The sequence below is a fragment of the Phacochoerus africanus genome, chromosome 12 (assembly GCF_016906955.1).
Source record: "Phacochoerus africanus isolate WHEZ1 chromosome 12, ROS_Pafr_v1, whole genome shotgun sequence".
NCBI classification, from domain to species: Eukaryota; Metazoa; Chordata; class Mammalia; order Artiodactyla; family Suidae; genus Phacochoerus; species Phacochoerus africanus.
In genome coordinates, this window is record NC_062555.1 from 52,264,945 (window position 1) to 52,274,913 (window position 9,969).

At 45.7% G+C, this 9,969-nt stretch overlaps 2 protein-coding genes across 2 annotated transcripts in view; both read right to left on the reverse strand.

The window, feature by feature from the left end:
- The window catches only part of HSPA14 (heat shock protein family A (Hsp70) member 14), a 30,213-nt gene extending 20,269 nt beyond the window's left edge, over nucleotides 1–9,944 (reverse strand). Inside the window, exons 1-3 of the mRNA XM_047754800.1 lie at nucleotides 9,783–9,944; nucleotides 8,545–8,625; nucleotides 8,386–8,468 (exon numbers count right to left, since the gene is read on the reverse strand). Coding sequence (XP_047610756.1) covers nucleotides 8,386–8,468; nucleotides 8,545–8,625; nucleotides 9,783–9,839 — 221 coding nt within the window. The 5' untranslated portion in view covers nucleotides 9,840–9,944. The remainder of the gene's footprint in view (nucleotides 1–8,385; nucleotides 8,469–8,544; nucleotides 8,626–9,782) is intronic.
- Nucleotides 1,245–7,054, reverse strand: MSANTD7 (Myb/SANT DNA binding domain containing 7). The gene is made up of 3 exons (XM_047754801.1): nucleotides 6,915–7,054; nucleotides 5,531–6,258; nucleotides 1,245–4,491 (listed from the first exon to the last, which is right to left on the reverse strand). Exons 2-3 carry the CDS (start codon nucleotides 6,090–6,092, stop codon nucleotides 3,968–3,970), a joined length of 1,086 nt encoding a protein of 361 aa, XP_047610757.1. The 5' UTR covers nucleotides 6,093–6,258; nucleotides 6,915–7,054; the 3' UTR covers nucleotides 1,245–3,967.
- Nucleotides 9,945–9,969: the final 25 nt, after the last annotated feature.

The following is a 9,969-nucleotide window of genomic DNA, read 5'->3' on the forward strand; positions in this document are numbered from 1 at the left end:
AATCAATTCCTGAAACCTATGAAGACGGAGCAAAAGTATGAATGTTATATATGTGAAAGAGCAGGGTACTACAGGTAGACAGATACATAATGTCCTATACAAAGCAGGAACTAAACAAGTGTGTACGGCAATGAAAAATTAAAACAATAGGTGTTAATGTTGCTCAAAAGAGTAAATGTGAAATAACGCAGACTACAAAACGTTTCACATGTATTACCTCCCTTGATCTTCACAACACATAAGTGGGGTTATTTTGGCAGGTGCTATTCTAGAGGTAACACATTTACAGAGGGCCAAATCATAAGCTGATCAGGGGCTGAGCGTTTGATCCCAGGTCTTCTCTACCAGGCTAGGGATGTCCAGACTTTGCCAGACTGCCTCTCAGTGAGATGGTAAACGACTAAGGTACTTTTGCCCCTTGAGCAGGGACCGGAGTCTGATCTGTGGCTTAATTTCATCTAGAAGTGAAGGTGATGCAGATGCTCCCGCTAAACCCTTCTTGCAAGGGGCTACAGCTATTGTCCAGAGAGCAGTCTAGATTGTTTCACAAGAGAAGGAGGAAGTTAATAGTGGCTAATTGCTGAAGGGTTACTAAACATCTGAGGGCCCTAATCTGTGCAAACAAGGGCAAGACAAAAAAGGGGTTTAAAACAGACTAATTCGGCTATTGGGAAAAGTTGCAGATTCCTCATATTTCCTTCTCCATCACCTAAAAATCAACAGAGAGGAAACAAGAAGTTTGCCTGCAGTCACATTAACAGCACAACTGGCTGGAATCCAGGTCTTTAACCCAAAATAGTATTCTTTCCATTAAATCCTCCCTCGCTTTTTCGAAAGCCAGTATTTATACTACATCCTGGACAAATATTTTAGGGGTAAGAAATTAAGTGTGCCCATAGTAATTTTTTCCCCTACCAATACTGTTAATTTTGTCATGACACTTCATGGGTTATAGTCGCTTTAGAATTTTAGTCAACTAGGGTAATTCCTCCTATTACGTTATCACTCAGACAAGATAATTTGCCAGAAAGGGGTATTTTTATGGAATTCACTGAACGCTTAGAAATGGAGACTTCTTTCTCAACTGCCATGCTAACACGGCCTCGCTCAAAAAGCAAACGAAGCTCTGAGGGCCACAGAGAGGCCAGACTTGGGAGATTAGCCATCAGAGAAGCAGACAGCAGAGAATGAAATGGTGACCAATGATCACGATATCGCCAGAAAGTAGCGGACTGACCCACAACTATGTACAAATAAAAACTTTATTTGTCCACACCAGGATTAAGTGACTTCACAGAGACAGAGGGTGGTGGGAGGTTGGCATACACAGCACCATCCATGTCATGGGCTTCAGGAGGCAGAGTGTTTATCACAAGCTTCACAGCAAGGCCACTCCCCTCCTCCTTCCTGCAATGTGACCGCAGCTACAGGGCTGCCTCCCCCCAGTCACAGTGCAGCGCCCACCATGTCTGAGAGTGTTTTCACAGTCATCTTGTCCCTGGATCTTCACACCACCCATGTGAGGTAGGCAGGCCAGCCTCCCACTTCATAGGTGAGGGGCCTGAGGTTCAGAATGGTGAGGTGACCTGCCTTCGAAGGACAGGGAGTCCCGGTTGAGCCTGGAGCTCAGGCAAGATTTCTGGGCCTGTTTTCCTACAGCCTCCCCTGATTACAACTCCCCTCCTTTGAATGAGATTTCACCTGTTTTTCTACTTCTTTAGTATCTTCCCCTCTAGTTTTATTCCCACCTTAAAGGTACTCCACCCACTAGGTTCCCACACTGCGACCTCCAAAGTTCACCTCGACTTCTGTCTTATCTCAAATAAATTCTTGCCTGTAGACTTTGCTACCATTAATAGATTAATACGGTGCAGGCCAAACTCTTTCAAGTACTTTCCTGTTTTTCCGGAAAGTCTAGCTATCTACAGTAGTGTTATCCAGTTATAACAGACTTGTATCCCTCCATGTAAGGGCCTGAAACGGGGGGGGGGGGGAACCCCTATATATCTCTATTTCAAAGCCTTACATATATGCTCCTTTATGGCAAGGAGCCTATGTCTGGTGTGGTGCTTTAGAAGTTCTTAAGTACATTCATAAATATTAATACCAGAAAATGCATCCTTAAAATACAATTGTTATCAGTATTTCAAACATATATTAATAGGCTGCTGTGACTGAAAATATTGCAACCAAATTTCACTTGGCCTTTTGTCATGCTATTCATTTAATGTTTTTGAACTGGGAGGTATGAGAAATTCATCAAGTACAAACCTCTCATTCTAGAAAAAAAGAAACTGAGGCACAAAAAGGGCAAGCGATTTGCTCGGTGTAACAACCTGTGAGAGCATCAGAACCCAGGAGTTCTAACTGGATTCTGGCGTATCCTACCTCACCCAGCTGCTACCTCCATCATCACCCATTCACCAGAGCGGCATGCCCGCCATCTAGTCCTGGTTTTGGCTTATGTGCCCACTGTGCTTGGGACTGTTTCTCCACCCAGATACATTTCTAACATTTAGGGAAGCAACTAACTCTGAAAAATGTAAAACAAAACTTCTTTCAACATGCTGCACCTTTTTTTCAGCCCCTAGATCAGAGGAAAACTTTTCAAACTCCAAGACTCCTTTTTGTATTTCCTGAAAGTACTCAATAACCACTGAGAGCCTTAAATTAGGTTAATGATGGCCAGTGACGGCTCCCCTTCCATGTCAGTGGGAAGCATGGCTCCACACCCTCTTAGCTCCTCTAGGAAGTGTGTGTGTCTTGGAGGGAAAAGGGGATGTATTTGTTGAGGGTCTGTGCTTAAAAGGAGTTATCTATTGCAGGCAGTCCTTATCCACACCACCCGCAATTGTTCCCAAGGCTGTTTCCTTCCACCATACGCCATTGACAAGGTGAACGTCTGTCTACCTCTTGAGAAAAAAAGTGACTTTGGAAAGTCCCCTAGAAGAAAAGTTTTCTAGGGCTTGCCTTCCTGTGACATACGAGACAGAAAAAGGCTAACAGAAGAACAAAATTAGCTAAAAGCATTTGGGAAAGTGATGCCATCCGAATTGTTTTCCATGATGTCCAAATGGCAAACCAAACTTAAAAGATATATGTGTATAAAGAAAGCCAAATAATATGGGATGCATTTACTTACATGCAGTATTTTATAAGACAATTACTTTCTCATTATACCAAAGATCATCAATGTGAACCGTAATGCCTGACTGTGGCTCCCTGTCAGTTCTGAATTATATCCTTATGGTGGTAAGAAACTTAAGAACTAGTAAACTGGAGGGAAAGATGGTTTGACTACCAAGTGCTTACTGGTGGGCAGGTCACCGACACAGCCATGAAAATATAGGAGATAAAGGTTCCAATGCAGGTTGTATCTATATTAGCCTAATAACTATAGAGGAATTTAAAGAAACTCTCTAAACTCCAGGAAGCAGTCAAGTTAAACTAGTAAAGATTCAAGCAATGAGGTCATGGTCTACACCCTAAATCTACATCTTGTCAACTACTGTGCCTCACCCTGGCCTTACCTGGGCCAAGGTCATATGCGTTAATAACTTACAAGTGTTTAGTGCTTTTAAACTTTTAACCTTTCACATCTATTAACCACTTGGTCCTCACAACAACCCTGTGAGGTAGGCAGGTTGTCTCCTATGAACAGCTGAGGAAACTGGTGTAGGAGGTAAACTAAACTATCTCACGATAATGAGAAGCCAGGGCTAACGAGCTCTCTGGACTTGGCTCCATCCGGTTTCTCCTAGGCCTCCTCTCACATTTCTGAAAGGTCTTTCAGCCCGTGGAAATATGTGGGAGAAGCAACTGGTACGTGTATTCCCACCACTCGGCACAGTAATAGTCCATCCACTCTTTTTTTCTGAGGACACGGACAAGGAGCCCGGGTACCAGAAGGCAGGTGCTGGCCCTGGGCTCTGCCAGTGTAGGAAACACACCCTTGTGTGAAGTCTTCCTAACTTTTGGTATTTGAAATTAACCTCTGAAGCAACTTTTCAAGCCCTAGCTGGAAAGCACCGGTGGCCTCTTCCACGGCGGTGGCCAGGCGTCTGACCGCGAGCACGGCGTCCCTGCGGAGTTCGTTGGCCGTGTCCTGCTGAGCGCTGGCCTCCTCGCCAATGGCAATCAGCCTGTCCAGTTTCTCTTCCTCCCGCTTTGAAAGTTCTCGGGCCAATCTCCTATTTTCTGCCAACTCGGCTGCAATAGTCCTGGCCACTGACCGCCGTCTTCGCCTCGCCCACCTGGGAGGGGGCTCACTGGTCAAGGGCCTGTCCCCCCCGGAAACAAAAGGAACTCTGGAGGAGGAGCCTGGAGGCTGCTGTGCAGAGGCCACCCCGGGAGTGTTTCGGCCGGTGCTGGTGCAGGGGCTGGGCTCCCCAGACACACCCTGTCTGGTCATGGGGCTGCTCTGACAGGGAGCAACTGCACCTCTGAAAAGGTGGTGGGAGCTGCTGTAGCTGGGGGTCCCTTGAGAGCACCCTGAAAAACAAAGCAACAGCGTTGCAGAAAGGACATTTCTGCTACGGGAATGCTGGGAGCCAGCAGCGGAGTTCAGAGACAAGGACAAAACCATGGTATTCCAGGCAAGGCCTTTTTCCACAAGGGATGGAGAAGGCTTCATTTCCTCATCCAGACATTTTGGTCTGTTGTAATCATATGTCCAAAAAACCTCCCCCCGCCGCCTTCCTGAGTCCCTTTCCGCATAGCTATCCAACCCACTCTATAGCCTCTCGTTCCTATGTACCCATGATAAATAATACCCATGCTGATCTGGTTGAGAAGAGTACTTTTAGGTTTAAATAGTTCCTTTTTTAAAAAAATCTTTTTTCTTTTTAGGACCACACCCGAGGTATATGGAAGTTCCCAGTCTAGGGGTTGAATGAGAGCTGCAAGGAGGAATTTGAGCAGCATCTGCAACCTACACCACTGCTCACAGCAACACCATATCCTTTAACCCACTGGGCGAGGCCAGGGATCAAACCTGCATCCTCATGGATAACTAGTTGGATTCTTAACCCACTGAGCCACAATAAGAATTCTATTAAAGAGTTCTAATACCTTACCTACCTAGGGTCATAGCGTTTAAAAATCTGGAGCCCTTTATCTTACCATTAAGTTTTTTTATAAAAAGAGGGCAGGGGGGAGTTTCCCTCGTGGCTCGGTTAACGAATCCAACTAGGAACCATGAGGTTGTGGGTTTGGTCCCTGGCCTTGCTCAGTGGGTTAAGGATCCGGTGTTGCCGTGAGCTGTGGTGTAGATCGCAGACACGGCTCAGATCCCGCGTTGCTGTGGCTCTGGTGTAGGCCGGTGGCTACAGCTCCGATTAGACCACCAGCCTGGGAACCTCCATACGCCTCGGGAGCAGTCCTAGAAAAAGGCAAAAAGATGAGAAAAAAAAAAAAAAAAAGAGGGCGGGAGCAGAAATAGGGTCTATGCTGAAGAGGTCATCATTCAAACATATACAGATTAGAACCTAGTAACTCTGGGACCCCAATCCTCCACACGCCTGGGAGTTACCTGCACCCGAGGATTCATCCCAGGAGTCCTCAAGGTCACTGCTTTCTTGCACCTGGTCGCTGATTCTCAGTTGACAATTCCCATCTGATTCCTTAACTGTTTTCAAGAGAGGCTGATGATCTGCCGCCTGAGTTCTTTTTGGTCCCAGGATGCTGGTTCTCTCTTCCCCTGGGGTGTCGGAGGCTGTTAAATTCTGATCACAGTGCTTGGCCCAAGCAGCATCCTCCATTAAGTTGTCTGGGTCAGTCACCACCTGATTTCGGAGAAGCTGATCCAGTGTGTCATAAAATGGACAGTGTGGTGGATCACCCATACTTGTGGCCTGGGCCACATAGGCCTTTAAATATAATGCCTTCAGGACTTTAAACTTGGAGCGGCACTGACGCTCGGTTCGGCGGAAGCCTTCCTGCTGCATGCGCTTAGACACGGCCTGATAGACGTCGGCATTGTGATGCACGGTCTGGAGGCGCTGAATGTACTCAGCCTCGCCTAGTATGGAGAGAAGGGTCCGAGTCTCCTGTCTGGACCACCGGATGCCCGCACTGCTATTGGAAGTGGCCATAGCGGACTGGGAAGGAAGGCTGGCTGGAAGAGGCTCCTGGGCAGCAAGGTACTGATCGGAAGGTGTGGGCAAGCTCTGTGTGCTCCGGTCTATCTCCAGGAGCCAGCCGATTCTTCCCTCTCAGGGCTAATTGCTGAGAAGCCAGGTCTGAGGACCGCATTTCTGGCTGGAAGGCCACAGGGGAATGAAAGTTACAGGCAGGGTGTAAGGATAACTGTGGCGGCAAGTTAAGCGGTTCTACCTGTGAGGAGGCTGCAAAGAGGCAGGATGCCAGTGCTGAGAAAGCCCAACTTACAGAATGTGCCCATGACGGGTACTGCACCCAAGATTAGGAAGGGTCTTACTGGCTTATCAACAAGGGGACTGGCTCCTCCACAAAGGGCAGAATGCTTCCAAGGCTGAGACCAGGTACAAGTGTGTTATCTGTAAAAATCACCATTGTCTTGTAAGCAGTCAGACCATGGGAGGGCGAAATGCCTGGACCGAGGGGTGGCTCACGGAGGAGAAGTGCAAGCAGGACTATGCTGCAGCAATACAGGTCTGAAGGGGTTCACGCCTCACTAAGCTTGGCCTAAGGGATGCTGTGGCTGTGTGTTACTCATCTGTCACCATTGCACTCCTTTGTTAAAAGGTAACTTCCAGGGCCAGAAAAGCGAGCTGAAGTTGCTTTTGCTAATACAAAGCTTTTTGCATAATATGGCAGAAGACATCCACCTCACTGCTATGACCATCCACCCCCAAATAGCGCATAAAACAAACAGGGCTGCCAAGGGGATGGACCTATGCAACTGTTCTGTGTCTTGTGTCTATCAGTGTAGGTACCTTGGTGGTGACACTGCAGTGTAGTTTTGCGAGATGTTACTACTGGGAGAAAATGGTAATTCCAGTAATACATCCCACCTCTCTGTATTATTTCTTGCAACAGTATGTAAATCAACTGTTATCTCAAAACAAAAAGATAAAAAAAAAATTGTGTGTATATATACATACACACACACACACACACACACACACACACACTGTTGGCTGCTTACAATGAATTTAGCATCAAGACCCAACTACAACTCCCGTTGTTTTTTTTTTCATTCAGTTTATAATTTGAACAACTTTGATACCAACTCAGTTTATTTTCAGTATGCTCAGTACTGCATTTTACCAACAGATAAATGGACACAGGAGTATACGTATCATCACAAAAATCCGAGTTCTCTCCAAAAAACTACAGTTTTTGGCTTAAGGCGTAGATATCTTAAGGAAAGAAATGAATAGCAAGTTCAATTTAACTAAACACAGGTTAAGGGATAATTAAAAAATATCTCCACATATAAAATAAATAAACATTAAATTTAATCCATAATTCTAAAATCGACACAAGGAAATTTTTAAATTCTCAACTGAAAAAAGTAGAAAGAAAAGAACCTGGAGCTAAAGGTTAGACATCTTGAACTACAGTCCTATCAAGTTCATCCCTAAACTAATTTGGGAATGCCTTAATTTCCATGTGCCTTGTTTTCTCACCCAGAAATAGGGAGGGACAAAACCTGCCCTACCAATCTTACAGGGATTTGGAAGGATTAAATAAAATAATAGATGTGAAAACACTCTGAAAATTTAAAAACACTGTATCAAGAATTACAACTCCAGTGAAAAGGAAAACCCCTAATTATCACAGTAATCTATAATTTGAGGAGACAGAAGTCTCAGGAAGCAAGCCTGTTTTAATCTTTTAATTAAAGTTACAACAGATGATTAACCTGATTCTTAAGACATTAATTAACCTGTTTCCCTAATGATTAAATCTGGAAGCCAATTAGAAAAGTTAGCTCCCAGAAAGTGTCACAAAAAAGATCTGAGGAAGGATATCAATAGCTTCTATGTAAACATGCACCAATTTTAACAGATTTCACAAAATTCAACTACAGTGCAAAGAAATCTTCAATTTCCCACATAACCTTTCAACTTCCCTCAGTTTCAAAAAATACTATAAAAATGTGAAGAGTCCAAATTACCATCTCTGCATGACACAAATTATCAAAACTAAATGCATGTTGGCAACCTATCAATACTAACAGACCTGTAAGCAAGAAACAAATGTCTGAGTGAATCCCATTTTTGAGAGGACTCAGCACTAATACCAAAAGAAACAGCCTCCTGGGGTATTCTGTGAAATGACTGAGTCATTAAAAAAACAACAAAAAAACAAAATGGTGTTTTGAGTTTCATTTCACATTACACTTAGAATGTATGAACACGTTCTTATTACTATATGCAAAAGTATTATTTTATTCCATACCTTCTGCCAAGGATCTGCTTTACTTTCATTACTGTGTTTGAAATATTCCTTATTCTACTTTGTTTTGCTGCCAATCCAACAACCTGAAAAAAGAGTAATGTATTACAACACATGTAATCTTTTACTTATTTCAAAGTACAAAAATGAGGGGAACAGTACCTCTTCATTTTCTGTGTAAGCAACAACAGCTGGAGTAACTCTGTCACCGGCATCGTTTGCAACCACATCAGCCCGTCCATCCTGGAGAAAAATACCCAACTACTACATTAGTTCTTTTGAAATGAAATATAGTCTCTTTAGATAGAAACATATGTGGGCCAGTGTTACTTTGACATATACGTGGAGAGAGAAATTGCTTTATCAAAAAAATTTTTTTCCTGGCTGCACCCTAGGCATGTGGAAGTTCCTGGGCGAGGGATCCCAGCGGCTGCAGCGACAATGCTAGATCCTTAACCTTGCTGGGCCACAGGGGAACTCCTTTTATGAATTTTTAAACATGTAGGTTTTATTTGTCATTATTTAATTTCCAGATTTTAATAAGGCCAGCATTCCACAAAAAGCTGCTTCATTTTTTTCAGTCTTCTCTGCATAGTTGATAACAGACCAGACGTAACAATCTATCTATATATACAATAAAAAGTCTCATTACACTACCCTTTCTACTGCTCTTCCTTCCCCTTTAAAGGCATCTTCCTCTCCTTTTTCTACACAGGATGAAGGAGCACTAATCCCTTTGGCTTTTCCTTACAAATCATTTGACGTTTAAACGTGAGACTAATATCAGGGGTGTATCATATTAGTTCCTTCCGCCTCCCCATTGATGAGAGAAAGGCCAAAACTCCTCGTTCGGCTCTCATTTCCAGACAGGACAAGTGAGTAAAGCACACACCATCAACCTTGCTTCACACGCTTCGCGAGATCAACAGCTCATTCTTGGCTAATGTCCAGAAATCTCCGGGTACCAGACGTTCAGGTCCCCCTCGAAGCCTCTGGCAGCCCTGATGTTCCTGAGACCCTCCGGGTCTGCTACGCCCACGCTGTCCCCGGGACGCCTCCCTTAGGACCTCCTGCACCCACGATGTTCCGAGACCCTCAAGGCCCCCTGAATCCATGACGTCCGCGGGCCCGCCCCCCTCCTGAGGCCCTGACCTCTCCGAACCCCGCGCGCCCCTGCCGCCCGCCCCTCCACCAGCGCGCAAGCCTCTCCAGAGAAGCCGCAGGGGACGAGGCCAGGTCCGCCCAACACGCAGCCCTGAAACCTCCCCGCAGTATCGCCTCTTCGCCCGCCATCCGTAGGCCGGCGACACGCGTTCCACCCAGCCCCGCAGGTGACCAAAGGACTTGGCTTCGCACCCAGAGAACGGGGTACCCGCAGCCCAGCTCCCCAGGCCCCTCACCTTATAGACGGCCACACAGGCTGATGTGCAGCCCAGGTGAACCCCGATGGCCGCCATGAGGCGGCAAGAACGGCGGCAGCAGTGAAAAGCGGCTCCCCTGTGGCAAGAGCGCCCGGCAGCAGAACAGCCCCATCAGGCACCGCGGAGACTTCACGTTCCCGCCCGCCCCCTGCGTCCGGTTCCTCGG